Source organism: Gouania willdenowi, chromosome 17, assembly GCF_900634775.1.
Source record: "Gouania willdenowi chromosome 17, fGouWil2.1, whole genome shotgun sequence".
Lineage (NCBI taxonomy): Eukaryota > Metazoa > Chordata > Actinopteri > Blenniiformes > Gobiesocidae > Gouania > Gouania willdenowi.
Genome location: NC_041060.1, coordinates 2,920,886 through 2,944,698, shown reverse-complemented (window position 1 = coordinate 2,944,698; position 23,813 = coordinate 2,920,886). Strand labels below are relative to the sequence as shown.

At 37.2% G+C, this 23,813-nt stretch overlaps 2 protein-coding genes across 2 annotated transcripts in view; both read right to left on the bottom strand.

Annotated features, from left to right (window-relative positions):
- LOC114479545 (probable basic-leucine zipper transcription factor Q) overlaps window positions 1-6,886 on the bottom strand; it is a 10,060-nt gene extending 3,174 nt beyond the window's left edge. Inside the window, exons 1-4 of the mRNA XM_028473279.1 lie at window positions 6,868-6,886; window positions 6,419-6,786; window positions 5,943-6,376; window positions 4,766-4,896 (exon numbers count right to left, since the gene is read on the bottom strand). Coding sequence (XP_028329080.1) covers window positions 4,782-4,896; window positions 5,943-6,376; window positions 6,419-6,786; window positions 6,868-6,886 — 936 coding nt within the window. The 3' untranslated portion in view covers window positions 4,766-4,781. The remainder of the gene's footprint in view (window positions 1-4,765; window positions 4,897-5,942; window positions 6,377-6,418; window positions 6,787-6,867) is intronic.
- ccdc18 (coiled-coil domain containing 18) lies at window positions 6,833-23,813 on the bottom strand. The gene is given in 25 exon segments (XM_028473475.1): window positions 6,833-7,092; window positions 8,670-8,744; window positions 8,747-8,809; window positions 9,211-9,327; window positions 9,412-9,528; window positions 9,620-9,719; window positions 11,884-12,097; window positions 12,164-12,327; window positions 13,191-13,333; window positions 14,518-14,685; window positions 14,786-14,902; window positions 15,312-15,389; window positions 15,468-15,602; window positions 15,666-15,797; window positions 16,716-16,826; window positions 16,966-17,183; window positions 17,247-17,334; window positions 18,299-18,578; window positions 19,125-19,246; window positions 19,328-19,424; window positions 20,215-20,343; window positions 21,267-21,364; window positions 22,073-22,368; window positions 23,406-23,485; window positions 23,745-23,813. Coding segments are annotated over 23 exon segments (3,078 nt in total). The 5' UTR covers window positions 22,289-22,368; window positions 23,406-23,485; window positions 23,745-23,813; the 3' UTR covers window positions 6,833-6,996.

Below are 23,813 nucleotides of genomic sequence, written 5' to 3'. Positions count from 1 at the left end.
GACTCCAAAAAACACAAGAAGAATATTCAAAATGACAACAAAATACACAAAACAGCAAAAATACACAATTTGACTCCAAAACACAATGGAAACGACAGAGGAATACACAAAACAATATCAAAAACAAACAAACAAAAAAATACATTACTAATCAAGAAAAAAACAACAAAAATACACAAATTGACTAGATAACAGAAAAATAATCAAAATGACAGAAAAACACTAAACAACAGCAGATATACACAATTTGACTCCAAAACACACAGAAAATGACAGAAAAATACACAAAATAATATAAAAAATGAAAACAAAATACATTAAAAAACAATAATAATACACAAAATGACAGAAGAAATGCATAAAAAAAAACAATAATACACAAAAGGACAAGAAAATACAGAAAATAACTAGATTTACAGAAACAACTGGAAAATATTCAAAATGACAAAAAAAATACACAAAATGAAATCTAAAACATAAATATAATGTGGCCCTCGGCTCATCAATCAACATTTCTGTGGCCCTCACTGTAATAAAAGTTGCTCATCCCTGATTAAAGTCGAAAGATATGATTATTTCTGCCACTGTAAATTATGGTGGTTATTGTTTAGTGAGAGTGAAACCTATTTTTAGCTGCTTACGTATATATATATATATAATATATATATATATTTTTTTTTTTTTGTCAATTTGTTCCTTTACTTTGGGGCCGAGGGCAGGTGGCCCCTGGGCCACCAATAGGCTGACACTGAGATTTATTATTATAACGTATTTTTTATATTATTTATAGGTTAAGTGAACGTGTAAACTAAAGCACAATAATGTTAAAATTGCTCAAATTTTTTGGTCTTTTTTCTTCCTTTTCTTTCTTAGTTTTCTGTCTCTTTTACATTTTGTTTTCTTTCATTATTTTTCTTTTTTCCCTTATTGTTTTTTTTTTTTAATTGCTCATCCTTTTCTCCGACTATAAGCTACAGCCCAGTTCAGATCAAATGATGTGTATTTAATGACTTTTAAGGCCTCTGTGTAAAGGCTCTGATAAGGTTTCCATGGTGATGATTCAGCAAAGAAACACAATTGCTACTTTGAACACCATGAACGTGTGTGTGTGTGTGTGTTTGTTGACATCAGAATCTAAAATAACACTAAAGTGACTCCAAGCAGAAATAATTAAAAGTCCTTCCTTAAACACAAACCAGTAGAACTGAGCTTATGAAGTCTCCCAGTTCATCCCACAGAGCCAACATCCTGGTATTCCACTGAGCAAACAAGGATTGGGAGGTTTTAATGGCAGCGTTGGGACTTTACGGCTCAGTTTGTTGATGTTCTGTGGTTTAGCTCATGTGCTTTTGTGTCTCTACAGCTGCGTTATTAGTGCGGTTAGCGCTGGAACACGTAGCCCTGCTCTCATTAGACAGCAAACAAAGAAGAGAACATGTAAACTCAACATTCAACACAATAGAACCTAGCATCAGCGGTCACAGCGCTAATGCTAACCTCTAAGCCCCACGTCGCTTACAAGTAATTATGTTGATTTACGTTTATTAGTAGGCTTAACGTCCTCATTATTTAAAGGATAAAAACACCCTTAGCCTATATTAATACGGGCTATGCTAGGTGGCACACATGCTAAATACTAGCTTGATTGTTTAGCAGCAGCACAGGCTAGCATGTATCTAAATGTTAAATATCAAATCTAAATCTAAATGTCAAATATTAAACCTAAATGTTAAATCTAAATTCTAAATGTAAAATATAAATGTTATGGGTGAAACTAAATATTTAGCTAATATGCAAATTCACCGGAAGTAGCAAAATAAAAGCTCACTAATGCAAACGTTTAACATTTAGATTTAGATTTAACATTGACATATTTTTACTTTTGACCAGATTTACCGCAATAATTGTGAAATTTGTGATTTTTTTTCCCATGTAAAAATATAATGTCGATGTTAAATTAGAATCTGAATGTTAAATCGAAATCTAAATGTAAAATCTAAATGTCACGGGTGACACAAAATATTTACCTAATATGCAAATTCACCGGAAGTAGCAAAATAAAAGCTCACTAATGCAAACGTTTAACATTTAGATTTAACATATAGGATTGAGATTTAACATTTATGTTCAAATGTAACATTTATATTTAACATTGGCGTTACATTTTTACGAGAGAAAAAAAATATCATAAATTTTCCAAATTTTTCTATAAATCTTGTCAAAAGTAACATAAATGCGTATTTGTAAATTGGTAAATCTAAATTTAAATGTTAAATCTCAATGTTAAATGTTAAATCTAAATGTGACGGGCAAACTTAATTAAGCTAATATTCAAATTTACCGGAAGTACCAAGATAAAATTTAATTGACGCAAACATTTAGATTTATCATTTAGATTTAATATTTAGATTCAGATTTAACATTTTTACCCATTTTCTGCAACTACACCAAACCATATTCTAACCTATTTTAATCACTTTTTCTTTCCATATTTTTGCTCTTTTTAATGCATTTTTGCTACATTATTCCCATTTCTTCCACTTCTCTATCAAATATCAAAGGCTTTTCTGCACATTTCTTTCACTTTCATAATATTTTCTGCACTTATAAACCCTTCCCACCACTTCTCCACCTAATGTTGTATATGTTGACCCATTATTGTCACTTTTAACCTCTTTTTTACCATATTTCAAGCTTATTTTTGCCAATTTAACCACATTTACGATTTTTACGCCAGTTTGAACTAATTGTCCGTTTTTGGCCACTCTTTCTGTGGTTTTCCGCCATTTTTGGTGACTTTAAACCAAGGCTAAGTGAAGAGTGAAAATGACTGCAGTATGGTGACCGTAGGTTAATCATGAGAAAGGCCTGGTGGAAGCACAGCACAAGAACTTGGCACGTAATCAACCACAGACTGAACCACATCCTCTAAGTTAGCACAGATGTCAACATACAAAAAAAGCAAGAGAAGAACATGAGGAACCATTTTGGCAGTGGACGCATTGCAATGTTACGTTGGCTTTAGTTTGTGCAGCAGCAGCAGCAGCAGCAAAGTTCAGTTCAGGCTGTTTGGTTTACATTGACATGTGACTGTTTGTCCAACGCATAATAGAGAAACCCACAGTGTGTTGGAAACGCAAACATCGACAGCATCCACATCTCAGCTGTGCACAAAATGGACGACTTTTGGTGTGAAAACGTACACACCGAATGTTTAAAAGAAAAGAAAAAAAGACACAAACCACACAAAAATACACAAAATGACAACAATATTACAAAATATCATCATGCAATCACAAGAAAACAGAAAATGACTAAACACATATAAAAAAACATACAAAATCACAAAAAATGTGCACAAAATAGCAAAAATGCACATTAATAAATATACAAAATTACAAAAAAATTACAAAAGCACAACAAAAATTATGAAAATTGCACAAAATATGAAATTGTGCAAAATGTCAAAGATACACATTACTGAAACAATCCACAAAATTGCACAATAGGACAATAAATTTTTTCCGCAAAATTTACGACAGAAAATACAAAAAATGTCACCAAAAACAGAAAATGACTAAAAACACACAAATGGCAACAAAATCACACAAATGACAACAAAAATGCACAAAATAACTCCAAAACACACATGATGACAACAGAAATACAAAACTATACAAATACAAATAAAATATACAAGACAATGACAAATATGTCAAATAATTACAGGAAAACACACAAAACGACCACAAAAACAGAAAATGTAGAAAATGTTGCAAAAAACACACACAATCACAGAAAATACATGAAACAATAACAAAAAACAGAAATTGACTAAAAACACAAAACAACGGCAACAAAAATACACAAAATGACCGAAACATTATTAAAAATGACAACAAAAATACACCAGATGATGCCGAAAACATACATGACAGCAACAGGAATTCAAAAAACTTCAAAAATGAGCAAAACAACAATAAAAATATACAAAACAGTAACAAATATATCGAAAAATTACAGGAAAACCCACAAAAAACAACAGAAAATATGCACAAAATGTTGCCAAAAACCCACATGTAACCACAGAAAAATACAATAATAACAAAAAACTAAAAATGACTAAAAACACAAAAACAACGGCAACAAAAATACATAAAATGACTCCAAAAACACACGATAGCAACAGAACTACAAAACGACAACAAAAATATACTAAACAATAACAAATATAATGAATAATTACAGGAAAACACACAACGCTAACACCAAAACACAAAAACTTTGTTGTTTACTGCGATTACGCTGATTGATCATTATTCTAATCCTAAATGATAAGTTGGTAGATTTGCAGGAGGTGGAGGAGCTTCATATGTCAGTATTTGGGTGATTATTACCACTATTTATATACAATACAAACAATGGATCACATGTAATAATGTAATTATAAGCATGCCCAGTTGTTTTAGATGCTATAACCCTGTGATCCATCACTAAATCCAGATTTTTGGGTTTTTCCCCTGGGTGGAGCCTGTATGGTTCAAACTAAAATGGAAAGTCATGTGTCACTTGTTTTTCTGCAATATTTTCAACCATTAAAAATATCTTGTGACTTGGAAAATTCAGTGGAACTTCTTCTCTTATTATACGTTTCCCTTTGTGATTGAATGAGTTGAACTAGTCCTAGAGAGGCCTCACATTCCTCATGTCCTTCCATGTTATGTAACCACTTTGTGAATCTGAAAATCCAATTTAACCATCTTACTTTTTTCATGTGGGCTTTATTGTGACTCCTCCCCTTTGGTCCCATGCCAAGAAATCTTCCCCCAGAACATGAAGAGCATGTGAATGTCAGAGAGAAGGATCACTGTTCTATCCCTGCTGGACAATAAAAATCTGGCAAAGATTAAATAGAAACTCTTTATTAGTTCTGTAATGTTATTACTAATAAAATATCTACACAATTACACAGAATCAGTGTTTCATCTGAGAAACATCACCAGAAAAATTTACTAAACGAGAAAAAAAGTGACTCAGAAATGCACAGAGATGGCAGCGAAATATACAAAGAGGCAACAAAATACACCAAAAACATACAGATTTACTCAAAAAACAGAAAATCACAAATAATTACACAAAAGGACAACAAAAATACACAAAGCTACAAAAAAGACAACAAAAAAAAAAAAAAACAAAAACAACAAACAAAAAAGAACAAATTACACAAAACTTACCATGTCCGCTAAAAACACACAAGACGACAAAAAACATGCTCAAAAATTAAACAAAACAACAAAATCACACCAACACAAAAGAACAAAAATACACAAAACTACAAAAAAGACAATAAATACACATTTCCTCTAAAAAAAACAAAACGACTACAAATACACTCAAAATAAACAAAACAAAAACACACACCAAACACAAACGGCAAAACTACACAGAATTACAAAAAACATTCAAACACACAAAAATTGTACAAAAGGACAACAAAATCATAAAAAATGTCAACATGTCAAATTGACAAAAAAAATGCACAAAATAGTAAAAATACACATCAATAAAAATACAAAATTATGAAAAAAATGGCAACAAACACAAACAGCAAAAATACACAGAATTACTCAAATCAAACATACAAAATCACACAAAAATAAACAAATTTACTCTGAAAACAAGCAAATCATCAACAAATATACCAAAAATGTACAAAACAAAAACAACTGCAAAACACAAAACAACAAAAAAACACAAAACGACAGCTTCCAGTGTTTAGATAAAAACTCTTTATTCTCTTATTACTTCTAAATTTATACAAAGAAATGCTACAAAACACACAGAGAATGAATAAATAACCCTAGTAACACGCACACGCGCACACATACACACACGCACACAGAGTTCAATCTTCCTGTCTGGCCAGAGTCTGATTAACAAACCTCAGCATCCCAGTGAGAGAGCTCATATTCACATCCTCCTCCTCCTCCTCCTGACCAATCAGAGCACTCCCTGACTCAGTGCCCGCCTCCTTCTGCTCACTTTCTTTATCCATCATGTACGTGAGTGGATTAAAGGAGAGGTCAGAGGTGAGCGAGGTGTCTGTGACCCTGAGACCCTGCCAGCTGTGATCAGTGGACAGCGAGAGCGAGGGTGAGGAAGAGGAGGAAGATTCCCACGGGTGCGGCTTTAAAGCCTCCCTGATTGTGGCCTTCAAGCTGGGGGGGAGGTCCAGGGAGGAGTCCACACTGCTGTCACACCATTGGTGGCTCCAGGCTGGGGGAGGAGGCGGGGCGGAGCTGTGCAGGTTAGCATTCTGCGCTAACGCCTGCTGCAGCTGTTCCTGCAGGTTAGCGCTCCATGCTAATGGCTGCTGCTGCTGTTCCTGCAGGTTAGCGCTCCATGCTAGCGGCTGCTGTTGTTCCTTCAGGTTAGCGCTACGTGCTAATGGCTGCTGCAGATGTTCCTGCAGGTGAGCATTCTGCTGCAGCTGTTCCTGCAAGTTAGCGCTGCATGCTAACGGCTGCTGCTGTTGTTCCTTCAGCTTGGCGCTACGTGCTAACGGCTGCTGTTGCTGTTCCTGCAGGTTAGCTTTCTGTGCTAATGGCTGCTGCAGCTGTTCCTGCAGGTTAGCGCTCTGTGCTAACAACTGCTGTCGCTGCAAGTTAGCGTTCTGTGGTAAGGTCTGCTGCAGCTGTTCCTGCAGGTTAGCATTCTGTGCTAAGGTAAGCTGCAGCTCTTCCTGCAAGTTAGCATTCTGCGCTAATGTCTGCTGTAAACTGGTTCCTGCAGGTTAGCATTTCTGTGCTAATGTCTGCTGTAACTGTTCCGGCAGGTTAGCATTCTGCGCTAATGTCTGCTTGCAGCTGTTCCTGCAGTTTAGCATTCTTGCGCTAAACGTCTGCTGCAACTGTTCCTGGCTCTGGCTTAGCTTAGCTTGAAGGGGCGCGTGCTTGGCTCAGAGAGCGAACCAGCTCCGCCTCAGTCTGCTCCAGTTTAAACGCTAAGTTGTTGTTGAGAGGAGCGCAGAGTGGACGACATCTGCTCAGAGACTTTGAGGAGCTGACCTCGAGTGTGCTGCAGGGAGTCCACCTGGAGATCAAACACACTAACCATCACAACTCTAGCAAAGGGAGGGGCCACGAATTAAATGACATTATTAGAATATCATGTCAGCATTTAGAACGATGAACCAATGCAGGTTTTCTCACCAGGAATATTTCACAGCGTAGGGGGATCTCGAGGTGCACCGAGCAGGCGTCACTGCCGTGAGTGTTGTAGGGAGGGACATTTGAAATTTATAACCCTCTGATGTCCCACTTTTGTGAGTAAAGCTAAAGTTGTTATTTTAATCTTTGTTAAATGGTAAATGGTCTTGATTTTATATAGCGCTTTATCACCAAACTGAAGCAGTCTCAAAGCGCTTTACCTATCAGCTCATTCACCCAATCACTCTCACATTCACACACCAGTGGGACAGGACTGCCATGCAAGGCGCTAGTCGACCACTGGAGCACTTAGGGGTTCAGTGTCTTGCCCAGGACACTTCGACACATAGTCAGGTACTGGATCGAACCCCCAACCTCTCGATCAGAAGACGACCCACGTCACCCCTTAAAGCCAAAAGTAATTTGTCGAATTGGTGAAGGATGATGATGTATGCGTTTCTTGGTTATGCAAATTAAAAAGAGATTTAAAACAACTCATGAACGCCTGGAAGTCCCCTTTGTACAACAAGTTATTACGACGGTTTTGATTAAAAAAAGGAAAAACCAACAAAAACTTGCCTCTAACATGTGTAGTTGAATCAAAATCACACCATATGGACCCATTGCTCAACAGCGCTAGGCGAGAACCCTGCATTGTGAGCATCAATACAGCAAACAATTAAGGTTTACTGTGCGTTTGTTGTCCTTTTGTATAGTTTTCATCTAATTTTGTGTCATTGTGTGCCTTTTCTGGTTGTTTAGTGCATTCTGGAGTCATTTAGTTATTTCGTTGTTGCTTTATATTTAGTTGTCATTTTTGTGTATATTATTTTCGTCATTGTGTGTTTTGTTTGTATTTTTGTGTTGAACCTTTTCAGGAATTTTGATTCATTTGTGGTATTTCTGTGGTTACCTATTCTTCATTATTTCATTTTGTGTATGTCTCTGCATTTTTGTAGTCCGTTGTGCAATATTTTGTAATTTTTTAAGTAATTTATGTGTAGTTTTGCTGTGTTTATTGTCATTTTGTATTCTTTTGGGGGTTTTTGTGTGTGTTTTTTTGTTAGTACATTTATGTATTTCTGTCATTTTGTTGTTTATAGTGTCATTTTGTTCATTTACACAAAATTGTCGGACTTCGTTTTATGGCAGATTTCCTAATTTCCCTTACATTTTTCCTTTAATTAATCAGATTTCCTGCAGGCGTTTTGTGTGTATTTAATCACTTTACATTGCACTGTTGTTTAAAAAGCTAGTTGTATTTTTTTATTGAGGAAGTGAACACATGATACCAAACTATCAGGAACTAAAACGTTCTCATCAGGAGAAAAAGGCGGAAGAGAAAACTCATCACTGTGGGAATAAGGAACTCTGGAGGTGTCGTTTGACAGACATGTATTGACCAGTAGGGCCACGCCCACATGAATTGAGGGCGTGACCTACTGTTGAAGGCTTCTTTACCTCCTTTCTGTGCTGCTCTCTCTCCAGCTGAAGCTCTCGCTCTAAAGAAGGCGACCCTGCTCTTAAGCTCCGCCTCATGACTGCAGCCATCGCGACTTGGTTAGTGTTAGCTCCTCCTTCACGCTGCACAGCTGGGCATCCTGCAAAACACACACACACATTTAACTTCTAATGTGACGCCAAAACAAAGCAAATAGTTTTACACCAAAACTGCCATAACGCTCTGCCTCGGTTTGTACAGAAAATTACAGAAAACGGGAGAATGCGCGTAAGCCAGATTTGAATGGGAACGCCCACATTCAGGGATGCTCAGCCCAGAATGCGTACCTGGGATTAAGGCTCGCAGCGATTGACTTAGTACAGGGGGAGAAGCTTTTTGGACGTACGCACTGGGAGAATAGAGCCCTAAATGAGGACATGAATGTTGATAATGTGACCCTTTGATCAAGATAAAATCACATTTAATTGTGCTAACAGTTGTCCATGTGTGCCGTAAGCTAGGCTAGGCTAAACGGATGTCTAGCTTGTGTGTTTATTATACCGTCTCCTTGTTGTGCAGCTGTGCAGTTTCAGTCTCTCTGATCAGAGCTTCGTGACGCTGTCGAGTGTCGTCGAGCTCTTGTTGAACCTTCTTTAGTTTCTGTTGCTGCTGCGACTCCTGACAGCAAACACACACAAACACACACAATAAGTACTTTAGCACGTTGTTAGTTAGTGACGTGTGTAAAAACTTAGTGGGGACCTTGAAGCTTCTCTCCCTGAGCTCTCTCTCTCTGTCGTCCAGGCTCTGCTGTAGAGACTCCACCTTCCTCTCCAGCTCCAGTTTGTGCTCCTTGATGGCCACGTCCAGCTGTCCCAGCTAAAGATGGACAGTGGGACAGGACAGAGAAGACACTGGTGGATCAATGGGACTACATGTGGAATCAGAGTGAAGAGTGTTCTGTTATTACCAGCTCTGCTCTGTGCTGCAGCTCCCCCTGTCTGTCCTTTAGTGCATTGTCCAGGTCCAGCACCTCATGGGTTCTCTCCTCCAGCTCCCCCCGCGTGTCCCTGGAAATTAGATTACACACATTAACAACTTTACACATCCATATTTTTCAATAAATATATATATAAAACAGCAGGATCCATAAAAGTCATATCATTACATTTAATTTTCACTTTTATGTATATTTAAATCCTAAGTACAAATCAAAATATAATAAATAAATTATTTTTATCGATGAATTTCCTAATTTACTGATTTATAAAAAAACCTGAAAAGAATAGTGAAGCAAATTATTATAATTTCTATTAATATGATTGAAATGAGAGCAAAAATATACAACTCCAAAAACACAAACCAACAAAAACAAGCAAAATGACAACAAAAACATAAAAATAACAAATATACACAAAGGCACTACTAAAGACACAAAATGATAACAATAAAACATAATACGTCACAAAAGGACAGCAGAAATACACAAACTGAAAACAAAAATAACTAGAAATTCAAAACGAAAACAAACATACACAAAAAAAACTACTAAAGACACAAAATGTTAATAATAATACACAATATGACTCAAAAACACACAAAAAACAATTAAAAAACAAACAAATCCACAAATAACCACGCATTACAACAACAAAAATGTAAACTGAACACAAAAATACAGACAATTACTTAAAAATAAATAAAAATAACACAAAAACAACAGATAATACTCATCCAAAATCACAAAACAATTGCAAAAAAGGACAACAGAGGGGTATTCCATAAAGGAGGGTTAACAAACTCTGAGTCTATCCATAAACTCTGGGTCAACATACCCCGCGATGGGAAACTCTGGGTATCGGATTCCATTAAAGCTGGTATGAAGTGGGTTAATCAACCTGAGTATGTAAACCTTGGGTTACTTACGTGCACACGCGCGACAAAAAGCCATCATCAATGGATCAGAGATTTAATTGAGCTGCCATGGCAAACCAAACGGAAAATAGTGATTTATTCACCGTAATGGGTGAAATAAGCCGTTGTTTGATGAATATGAGCCTGTTCAAAAGGTGAGTTCAGTCTTCAGTGACTATAGTGGCTTAAATCACCCATAATTAGTCACACTTTTTGGTCACTTCATCACTTTATTGCTTCAGTGACGTGACAAGCGGTGAATAATATAAATAAAATGTGTCTGAGGAGACATGGCAGCAGCATAGGATGTCTGCATAGAGAGTCCTCCTGTTACACTGGGATATAACGACAGTAAATGCCGCTTGATATCGAATCAATTATATTGATTTTTTTATGTAATATTGTCACCAGAGTCATCTCAAACGTCCTAAAAAATGTCATAAAAAACACTGAGCGGGACGCGAACCCGCAACTCGTCATTTACAAGCGCAGCGTCACACTTCACTGCGCCATCATAAACTTCAAAGACGTATGATCTACAGATTTAACTGTAAAACATATAAAACAACATTGAGCCTTAAAAGTGGATTTATTTAAATGATCATCTCCTCATTTATATTATCCACAGGTTGTATTCAGTGAACTTTACTACAGACGTCAGTAGATGTTTTAATGCAGATCAACCTCTCAGTGTCTTTCACTTAATGATCTACATCTACATGTTAGAAAAGAAAACTACTGTTTGCACAAAAAAAAAAACATAAAGCAACACAACATTATTAATGATGTGACACATCTGTGGTGGTGTGATTGTTACTAATTGTGTTTCAGAGAAAAGTGTTAAGGTTCATTAAAGTGTTCAGAAACGGTGTTCAGGTGGGCGGAGCCAGGTAGAAACCCAGGGTTTTCTTTGATAAAACCTGCCAGAGACCAGGTTTAGTTCACGGACAATGTTTGCCATGGTAACATACTCAGAGAATAACATACCTCGCTTTTGGAACGGGATACTCAGAGTTTCCCTCATTTGAGCCTGAACATACACAGAGTTTGAACATAACCCCGCTTTATGGAATACCCCTCAAAAATTATACAAAAAATTTACAAAACAAGAACAAAAATGACAACAAAAACACACAGAAAGACACAAAGTACACAAAATGTCAACAAAAATACACAAAATGACTTCATAGACACAAAATGAGCGATAAATATTGAAAACGACAACAAAAACAGGCTAAACCCTTTATTGTTCCCTCATTAATCTATAGATTGGTCATTCTTCTAAATGCTGAATGCGTTGCCATAGATACAAAACCTCACCTCAGTTGAACGTTCAGTGTTTCCACTTTGCTCTGCAGCTCGTCTGTAGTTTTTCTTCTTCTCTGCAGTTCATCCCTGAGCTCCTTCACCTGCTGGTGGGAGTAGAGCAGCTCCTCCTCAGCCCCCTGCAGCTTCTTCTCCAGCGTCTGGAGCTGCTGTGCAGTGAGAAGACACTCAGCCTCACAGCGATGGAGCTTCTCATCCAGATCTATGGCTGAACAAAACACTAGCTTAGCTGTAATAATAATGTTTATTTGGTTTAAAGAAGGTAGACTGTTACCTTGTTCACTCTTGCTGCTCAGTTGACCCTTTGTGTGTTGGAAGCTCAGCTGCAGATGGTTTATCTCACAGGTTTTAGACGCCACTTCCTGTCTCAGATTCTCCACGTCTGACTCTTTGGACGTCAGTTCTTCTCGATACTTCTGCAGCTCTGATGTGAGCTGGCTGCAAAGGCACAACATGAGATACATTTTTCAACCAAGTAAACCAGGCATGGGTGACAGATGGTTTCCTTGGCCGGATTTTGAGCGGCCTCCAAAAGTAAAAACAAAGAATTACTCCAGAAACACACAGGATGCCTACAGAAATACACAAATAACAATACAAATAAACAAAACAACAAAAACACACAAAATAACACCACAAACACAGAAGGCACCTACATATATATATATACACAAAATGACCATAAAAAACACAAAATAACAGTAAAAATACACAAAACAACAATAGAAAAACACAAAAGGACAACAAAAATACACAAAAAGACCATAAAAATAAACAAAACTACAACAAAAATAGACAAAAAAACTCAAAAAACACACAAGGTGCCAACAAAAACACACAAAATGAAAATAAAAATGCACAACGGCAATAAGAAAATACACAAAATCACACCAGAGACACACACGGCGCATGTTAGACAATAATAAAATGATAGAAATATACAAAATACAGCAAAAAATACACATAATGACAACAAAAATATATAAAGTACATGAAATGATAAAAACACTCAAAATGAATCTAAAAACATATAAAATAAGACAAAAATACAAAAACAACAAAAATGCACAAGAAAAAAAAAAGACAAAATGACAGCTAAAATAGCCAAAACCCTTTGTTGTTTCCTGTTTTAAAGCTAAGATTGGTCATTATATGAAATACTGACATGAATGTCGATAATGTAATAAGGACAATAAGTGTAAAAATGAGTGTTTTAATAATATTACATTAAGGATGTAGTGCTCTTTGGGTTTTTAGGACCTACTGTTACTCAGTCAGACTCTATGAAGTGTTGATCTAACCTGACAGAGGAGGACAGCTCCACATTTTGCTCCTTCAGCTCCTGCAGCATCTTCTCCTTCTGCTGTGAATCCTGTTCACTGCTCCTCAGCTCGTCCTGCAGCGACGCCCGGGATCGTTCTAACTGCTGTTTTAGACTGGACACCTGTCAGGGGACGCACAATTAAACGTTAGGTTATTACTGTTAAAAGAAGAGTAACAACAAGGCAATCAATTTCAGAAATACAGCTCTTCACTGTGGAATTACAACTCAATGCAAGACTGAAGCAGACCCTGTACCACGGACATGGAAATGCACAAAAGGACAACAAAAATAAACCAAATGACAACAAAAATTACCCCCAAAACAAACTAACAAAAACATGCAAAATTACAATAGAAATATACAATACAACTCCAAAAACACACAAAGGAACAGCAGAAATACACAAAATACTAAAAATAACTGAAAAAAAAAGCAAATGAAAACAATTATACTGTACACACAAAAAACTACCAAAGACACAAAAAGAAAACAATAATACACAATACAACATACAAAAGGACAGCAAAAATACACAAAATGAGGACAAAAACACACAATACAACTCTAGAAAGTCACAAAATGGCAACAAAATAAATATCAATTAAAAATAAAAATAAAAACAACTATACACCAAGAGTACTAAAGACGCAAAATAATAACAATAAAACACAATACGACTCCAAAAACTCACAAAAGGACAGCAGAAATACACAAAATGAAAACAGTAATACACAATACAATTTCAAAAACACACAAAAGGACAGTAAAAATACACAAAATGACAACAAAACTATACAAAATGACAACAAAAATATACATTACAACTCAAAAAAACTCTCAAAAGGACAGAAAAATACACAAAAGAACAAACAAATCAACATAAGCTGTGTCGTAAGGATTGCGAGTGAAGGAAGTGACGTAGTCTACGCGTATGCGTTGAAAGGATCTGAAAGGATCCGAACCGTGAAAGTATTGGATACTCTCCTTTAAACAGTGTGCTGACACGCTCTGGTGGCTGAAGTTAGTAAATCACGGATTGTTGAAGACACACAAACCCTGAGGATAGAAGTCCTTTTGACAAGGAGTCCCAAGGACAAACTTCCTCCAAAAACACACAAACTCTTTGTTGTTTCCTGTATCAGATCGTCATTTTTGTAGTCCCGCTGTGATAAAAGTTGCCCATCTCTGAGCTAAGGTTTAAGATATTTTATCTATTATTATGGAGTTGTTGCATTTTAATAAGAATGTTTATTTTCTAATAGTAATAGATGGTATTTCTGGTTTAACGTTAGTTCCAGTCTGACCTCTCTGTGCAGCTCAGCCTGACTCTCCTCCAGCTCAGAGACGCGCTCCGTGCTCTCAGCTAACATGGTCTGTAGCCGCTGCAGAGAGAGCTGCAGCTGCAGGTTCTGATCACTGGAGCTCTGACACACCAGCCCTGCACTGTGGAGCTTCTCCTGCAGGGAGGACACCTGGGACACAGGGACAACGAACCGAGATGGGCTTCACCTCAGGAACGAGAGACAAAGCTTAAAGTAAAGAATGGATTCATTGTGTGGGATCTATATTGACCTTCTCATTGCTCTTCTGCAGCTCATTCTCACTGTTTCTCTGCAACTCCTTCATCTGCTGCCTGAGTGACTTCAGCTCCTTCTGACACGTGGACAGAGATGACTGGAGCTTACACACCTGAAGCAGAAAGAACACAAAATGAATCCATAAAACAGCAACAAAAACATAAAATGTTACAAAAAAAAAACCACATAAAGACTTTAAAAAAAACCCACTAAACCACAAAAATACACTAAATCAGAACATAATGACCCCATCAACACACAAAACCATAATAATGACCATACACAAAATGACACAAAACAAATTCAAAAAACAGAGAAAATGACCAGAAAAAAATACAAATAATGACCACAAAATGGCAACAAAAATACACAAAAGAACACCAAAAACACACAAAAAGAGAGAAAAAACAGGAAACGAAACCTATTACACATAAAATGACAAGAAAAAATACAGAAAATTACCACAAAAAGAGAGGAAAAAAACAAAAACGTCTGGTGTCTAATGATCCGTTTGTACAAACCTCAGCTACAGACTGAGCTGCTTTCCTGTCGTAGCTCAGCATCACTTCTTCATTGTGCTGGTCTTCAACCTGCCTCTCCTGAGACCAAACCAAACTCAGATCAATGAATCTGTTCTCCTCTTATCTCAGTTTGTGGTTAATCAGTGTTATTGTGACCTGTGTGAGCTGCTCTAACGACGCCTGGAGCTGCTCTGCTGCTCTCTGAGCTTCATCTCGCTCCCTCTGAACAGAACTCAAGTACTGCTCCTTCTGCAGTAACAGAGTCTGAGCTTCTTCCACAGACAGCTGTAACTAAAGATGAGAGGAAATAATCAAACTCCAACGTTAAATCAGCATCAGTTTGTAGATTATTACCATATCCATCCTTTGCTGCTGCTCTGTGGATTGATGTTCCTGAGCTTGTTTACACCTGTCCAAAGCTTGCTGGAACTCTTTCTGCTTTTTAGTCATTAGAGTCTGGATGTGATGAAGACTGCTCGTCTTCTCCTGCAATTAATAAAAGAAAGAAACCAATAATAGTTGTTAAACAATGAAGAAAATGAAGAAATGTAATCCACTTTTCAATCTAAAGAAGACATGTGCAACAGGCGGCCAGGGAGCCACATAAGGCCCTCGGACTCATTCTGTAAACGCTCAAAATGAGTCCTAAATATACACAAAAAAAAATTCTATAAATCTTACAAAATTGGAGAAAAATACACACAAGACAATAAAAATAATCAAACGTATCCAAAAACAAACAAGATGAGAAAAATGTACAAAAACAATAAAGACAAACACAGTTACTTAAAAAACGGATGGTTGCCATGGCAGCCCGTGTAATCTTTGCTCCATTGATGATGGCTTTTTATCGTACACGTAAGTAACCCAAGATTTACAGACTCAGGGTTGGTTGACCCACTTAATACCAACGGTAATTAAATCAGATACCCAGAGTTTCCCATTGCGGGGTTTGTTGACCCAGAGTTTATAGATAGACTCAGAGTTTGTTAACCCTCCTTTATGGAATATACCCCAGATCCACAGAGAGACGTGTTCACAATGATCCTCCTTTTATTTGACAGCTTGTTTTCTAAGAGAAGTGATTGGTCAGGAGGCGGGACTTAAGTACACGCTCAGATCTTATCCAGAACAAAACCTGGCCCCGACCAGGTTAGTCGTTCAGCCTAAGTTACCATGGTGATTTAGCTCGGTAAGACGTTAGCCAGCTTCGAAGTGCAGCACACACTGATTAAATCCTGGAAGTTAGCGCGATAAGAGGTAATCTCGCTTCGTAGTATACGCCCAAAATGACTCAAGAAACAAAAACATAAATAAAATGATCAATTATACAAAACAACATCAATACACAAAATGACTTGAAAAATAGACAAAACGACACACCCGTGTGTGTGTGTGTGTTACCTGTAGCTGCTTCTCCAGCTCTGTGTTCTTCAGAGCAGCCTGACCGTAGGCAGAGCTTTTCTCCTGCAGCTGTTTCTCCAGCGCTGACACTCGGGCACTTTTTCTCTTCAGCTGAGATAAAACAACCAAACAAAATGATACATTTTCACTTATACACTGCTTTTCCTGTATTTTCTACACTCAGATGTATCTAAATGATCCATCTGCTGCAGCTACTGTAATGACTAACACAGATGAGAGGAACCCTGACCTCTTTCTCCGTGTCGGAGGCCTGTGTGACCCGGTCCATCAGCTGTGTGTGGAGGCTCTGGTAATGAGACTCTCTCTGGGTGATGGAGCTCTGCAGAGAGTCCTTCTCTTCCTGGGCTCGACTCAGACGCTCCTGGAGACGCTGAACCAGTCCGCCCTGTTTCTGTCTGTCAGCCTCCACGGTCTGCAGCACACGCACCAGCTGCTGGTAGCCTTCACCTGCACAGAAACAGGAAGTAGTCGTAGTAGTAGTACGGGAAAACATTCAGCAGAGAAACTGACCTGGTTTGAGCTTCAGCAAACGTTCAGTGGTGGAAAAATCCACTGGAGGCAACATACAGGGACTGGAACAAAGAGGCCCCACAGCACTCTGAGGGTCAAAACAGACGGATGAAAAACATAGAAATGCAACGTTACATGTGCTCAACTAAAAAAAGCTCATTTTGAAACTTTTCACACAAAACATAAACCAACAGAAAAGGAACTTTTACGTTCTGTGGAAGCTTTTTGCTCAAAGTAAAAGCAGCTGGACATGTTGAGAGATGAATTCATGAAAGAGTTTCCGTCAACATTATGGTTTTTTTTTTGGTTATTTATTGTGTTTATCGAGTCGTTCTTGTGTATTTTGTTGCCATTTAGTACATTCAGTGCTCATTTTGTGTTTTTGGAGTCATTTTTGTGTCTTTTGCTGCCATTTTGTATATTTTACTTTCATTTTGTATGTTTTTGGAGACTTTTTTTTGGTTTTGTCACCATTTTGTATATTTTACACTCATTCTGTGTGTTTGTGGAATAATTTTTGTGTCTTCTGTTGCCATTTTGTTTATTTTATGCTCATTTTATTGTTTTAAGTCATTTTTTGTGTATTTTGTTCTCATTTTGTATATTTTACTCTCGTTTTGGTGTATTCTGTTGTCATTTATTATATTCTACGCTCATTTTGTGTGTTTTTGATTAATTATATCATTTTTTAGATTTTACTTTCATTTTGTATGTTTTTGGAGTCATTTTTGAGTATTTTGTTATTTTGTATATTTTACTCTTGTTTTTGTGTATTCTGTTGTCATTTTACATATTTTATGCTCAATTTCTGTGTTTTGAAGTCAATTTCTTATTTACAAAATAAGGCCAAAGGACAGCAATTGCACACGTCTGCCCTAATTAATGGAGGCCATGTTGGATGTACTAGGTTAGGTATTAGTATTATTAGTCAATTTAAGGAATTAAGAGATAATAAATCATTGTTAATTAATAAAAGTTTAAGAACTTATGCTTGCATAAATTGAAACATTTGAAATGACTTTTTGCAGAGAAGCTCTTGCTGTTGTGTCTACCTCTCGTAGATGCAGCAGAGCCACAATGGCCTCCAGGCTCTCCAGCTCCGCCCGACTCCTCTGGGCCTCCTGGTGGCTCTGTGCCGCCCTCTGCCCCTCAGACTGTTTCTGAGCTCTAAGCTCCTCCAGCTGCTTCCTCAGAGAGGCCTGCTCTCTGAGCTCTGAGCTCCTCTTCGCCACCTGCTGCTCCAGCTGTGACGCTTTACGTTTGGCGTCTTCCATTTGGAGCTGGAGGTTAGCAGCCGTGGCTTTGGCTTGTGTCGCCTCCTCCCGCAGCCGGCTGAAAGATGATGAAGGAAAACGGGCTGATAAATGCACGGTCATTTTGTATATTTTACGCTCATTTTGTGTGTTTTTGGAGTCAATTTTGTGTATTTTGTCATCATTTGGTTTATATGCTAATTTTGTGTACTTTTGGAGTCATTTTTCTTGTCACTTTGTATGATCTACACTCATTCTGTTGGTTTTTGGAGTCATTTTTGTGTATTTTGTCATCATTTCATATATATTATGCTAATTTTGTGTACTTTGAGTCATTTTTGTTGTAAGTTTGTATATTTTAGGGTGTTGTCATGTGTTTTTGGAGCCTTTTGTCTATTCCATTGTCATTTTGTATATTTAAAGCTCATTTTGTGTTTTTGAGACATTTTTGTGTATTTTGTCATTATTTTTTATCATTCTACCCTCATTTTGTGTGTTTTTAGAGTCATTTTTGTGTATTTTGTATATCTAAGGCTTATTTTGTGTGTTTTTGGAGTCGTTTTAGTGTATTTCGTTGTCATTTTTATCCCAAAGATAATGAATTGCAGAATGAGTGAAACAGTACCTGAGAGTCCGACTCTGTTCTGCCTTCTCTCTCTCCTCGGCTGTGAGCTTCATTTCCAGCTCTTCTTTCTCTCGGTCACATTCGATAAGGCTCTCTTCAAGTTTCTTCTCATTTTCCATCACCTGAACATAACAGTCGTTAACATCGGTAAAAATGATAAATCAGCATTTGTTGTTGAAAACAAAGCGATATCAATAAAGTACCTTTTCAAGCTTAAGGGAAATTGTGTCCTTATAGTTTTTAAAAGCATCTTTGAGCTGCTCTGCATTCTGCAGGGCTTGGTTTCTTTGCTGTTCAGCTCTGTAAGACAGAAAAAATCATTATGTGAGGAAAAAATAATGTGAATAATATCCACTGTTAACCAGGAAGTTTAGTATTATTCGTGCCATAGCATTTAGTCATCTTAAAGATGTAAATACTCGTTTTAATCAGAAACAAAATGGGTTAAAGGTGACCAAAAAACGGTGGAAAAGGTGGTGAAATGAGACTTTAAAAACCACAGAAATTGGTTAAAAGTTCAAAATTAGAGTGGCTAAAAACAGACAGAAAAAGTGGAAAAAAAAAAAAAAAAAGGTTCAAAGTGTCATTACTGGCTTAAAAGTGGCAGAAATTTGGGGAAGGAGGAGTTGGGGAAATTTCATTTAAAAAGTAGAAACAATTAGTTCAAACTGGTAAATAATGGGCATGACAAATGGTGAATGTGGTTAAATTGGCAAAAATAAGCATGAAATATGGTGTAAAGAAGTTAAAAGTGAGTAATGGGTCAATATATGTGACATTAGGTGGAAAAGTGGTGGAAAGCATTTATAAGTGCTGAAAATGTGCAGAAAAGGCAGTTAAATGTGATGAAAAGTGGCAGGAATGGGCAAAAATGTATTAAAAGGAGCAAGAAATATGGCAAGAAAAAGTGATGAAAACAGGTTAAAATATGGCAAGTTTGGTGTAGTTTCAGAAAAATTGTAAAAATGAGCAAAAAATGGGCTCAAATTATTCAAAAAATATTCTTAGTTTCTTGAATGTTTCGGCTGACCCCTCCCTGTGTCTCACGACCCTAAATGGGGTCCTGACCCCAAGGTTGAGAAGTTCTCACCTTTTTCCCAGCGCTGTCCTGTTGTCCAGCTCTTCTCTGAGAGCGCTCAGCTCTTCTGAAAGCGTTACCATGGCGATCTCATTGTGAGCTGCTGCTTCCTCACAGCACTCTGCTCTCTGATTGGCCGCTCTGCCACACACCATGAGAACCAATTAAAACATTCACACAAAAGTCGTGTCACATGTTGGTGTCACAGCTTTAAAAAGTGACTGAAAAATGTTAAGATTTAAAGCTGCTGGAGGCGATACTTTTTATTTTATGAGATAAAGACAGTGTAGGTCTCATAAATCAATAAATCCAAGATCATTTGCTAAAAAACAAAAGATCGAAAAGGTTGAAATCGCTGCTTGAAAAAAAAACCTGAAAAAGTTTGTTGCATTGCATTGTGGGATGTGGAGTCCTGTAGACGGATGCATAAAAGTGTTTTTGTGTATGGAATATTTGGTATGAAGTTATTACAGCCTTGACTAGATCAATAATTGATATAGGAATATGGATTTTGAGACATTTTACTTTTAGAGATATGAGCATTTATTGAAAAGAAAAAACCTACACTGGTACCCTTCATAAAAGTGTCTTCAAAATGTCATATATAAATACTTTTACCACTTTTTTCACATCAGATCTTTTCAATAATTTCAGACCTAACCATAAATATAAAGTTTTTCATTATATTTTATTACATTTTATTTATTTTTTGCTCTTTTTGTCATAAAAACACAATTTTTTTCAATGAGAAAAATACAAATTATGCATTTTTTCCCCCAAAAAAATAAGGCGCATTTTCTACTTTGACGATAGAGACTTAGATTTATTAGGTATTTATGGGAAAACCACCATTATATGTCAGGATAACATGTATATCCAAAATATGTGGTTATAATGGGAGTCAATGGGACCAAATCGGTCCTGAACACAAAGAGTGTTGGTACATTTTATATCTCCTGTTCTATACATCTTGCAAAAAAAGTGATCATGGATATGAACATGATATTAAAAGAAAACTCCTGGTCCTGAGGGTAAAAATCAGTGAAAATGAAAAGTCACCCTACTTCAGCTCATTTGCCGTCGCCTCCAGCTCTGCTTCAATCTGACGAATCCGTGCACTCAACACAGCTGCACTGGTGTTCATACCAAGCCCAACATGGCCCTACAGGAGAACACAGACAACACACACACACGGTACATGTAGATAAAGAAGGTCTAAACAGCTCTAAACCAGACATAGACAACATGCGGCCCTCGGGCTAATTTCATGCAGCCCCCAAAGTAAATGTACAAAATGACAGAAAAATACACAAAACAAAAGCAAGAATACGTTAAAAAAACACAAAGAATTACAACATTGCAGGAAAATAGAGGAAAAGACAAGAGAAATACACAGAACATACTCCAAAAACACACAAAACTACTACAAAAAGGAACAAATCGACAACAGTAATATAAAAAATTACTTAGAAAAATGTACAGAATTACAGAAAATGACAAAGTACACAAAAAGACAAGAAAAACACGAAAAAATTACTCATCAAACCCACAGTACGAACAACCAAGCAAAATGACAACGGATATACACAAAAATTACTTAAAAAAATGCAAAATGACAGCACAAATACACAATATGACTCCAAGAAAACATATTTTTAAAGTAAAAATACACAAAAGGACAACAGAAATACACAAAATGCCTCACAATGAGCAAGACAACACACAAAGTTAGTATTAAAACTCTTTGTTCTTTCCTGTATTAATGCTCAGATTGGTCATATTTCTAAATTTTGACATGAATGTTGATCATGTGACCTTCTGATCAAATAAACACATTTTTGTGGCCCTCGCTGTGATCAAAGTTGCCTACCTGTGGTCTAAACCCTTCCCAATCACTGATGACATCACATCCTCCTCCTACGTGAGAGCGTGAGGCAGCCTGGTCATACTGCAGAGCCTCCAGGTCAGTGATGAGCTCCTCGTCCTGGACGATGAGGCAGGCGTTCTCCTGCCTCACGCTGCCCACCTTCCTGCTCCTCACTGAAGCACCATCCATGGCCTTGGAACGTTCCGGATGTTCCATCATTCTTTCTTCACACTAGGCTAGGTGGGCGTCTGGGATGGAGGACGGCCCTGCCCTAACGCTAATGCAAGAGCCATCTGTACCTGGAACCATGAGCCAGGGTTGGGGTCAATTATTATTGGAATTGTGAAGTAGTTGATGATTAATTACAATTAATTGACGTAATTATAATGAATTTTTTTTTTTTTTTTTGGCTCTTGTAATTGTAATTAAATTGTTAAAGTTTAGTTCAGCTAAATGACAGTGTAATTGTAATTGGAATGGAAATTCTATAAAAACTGTCAATTACAATTTCATTAAATGCAAACCTGGGAAACCATGTTACAGTTCTATGGCTTATACTGTACATACGTAATTAAAAATGATTAATGTTTGTGTGCGCACACAAGTTTGTATGCACAGGCAGTGTTTGTGTGTACGCGCACAAGTGTGTGTGTGCACAGGCAGTGTTTGAGTGCTTGTGTTTGTGTGTGCACCACGGGTGTTTGTGTGCATAGTGTTTGTGTGCGCGTGAACCACAAGTTTTTGTATGCGCATGCAGAGTGTTTGTGTGCGCGCACAAATTTTGTTAGTGTGTACGCGCATTTGTGTGCGCATCACGAGTGTTTGTGTGCACGCACCACGAGTATTTGTGTGTGCGCATCACTAGTTTTTGTGCGCGCACCATGATTGTTTGTGTGTGCAACACAAGTTTTTGAGTGCGCATAGTGTTTGTGAGCACGCGCATTTGTGTGTGCATGCACCACGAGTGTTTGTGTGCGCACCACTAGTTTTTAGTGCGCGCACCACGATTGTATGTGCGCACCACAAGTTTTTAATCGATTCATTTGACTGATTAATCAATTATGTAATTAATCATTAGTTGCAACTCTACATGTTACCATTAAAAATAAATGAATTAGGCAAAAGAGATTAGTTAGTGTAGAATCTAATTTGTGCTACATTCAGATGTCAGAGTTAAGATGAAAAATGAACAATATGGCCATTTCATGACCAGTGTTCCCGGTCTCTGCTATCAGGTAAATTCAAACAGGTTTCTGGCCACCAGTCAAACAGAGTACCTTTAATTTAAGCTAAGTGGGACACCTAATAGTGGAACTAGGAAGGTAAGTTAACTCACCTGACTTTCGGTGAGGACTGGACTCATCTTTCTCTGTAGCTAAACCATCATCATCATCATCGTTATCATTTGTCCTTTGTCTAATGCAGAGGTGTAAATGAAGTTTAACTAATAGAGTTAAGGTGTAATAATCCAATTCAGCATCACTGACGGTGCTAGAAAACAAGCTAGGCTACTTGGAGAAACGTAAACAACCAACAGGTGGTAGCTCAGTGTAGCATATATTTACTAATTTTTACATCAAAAGTTATCAAAACATGCCGATAAAACACTTTTATGTTGTTAAAAAGGTTTTTATATTGATTTATTTCATCTGTTTAGGCTAAAAAATAAACTAACCTTCATCCGAATCTTTTCAAGTAAAAGCTGCTGTGACGGACGCTGTTTGTGACGCTAGTCTCCGCCCAC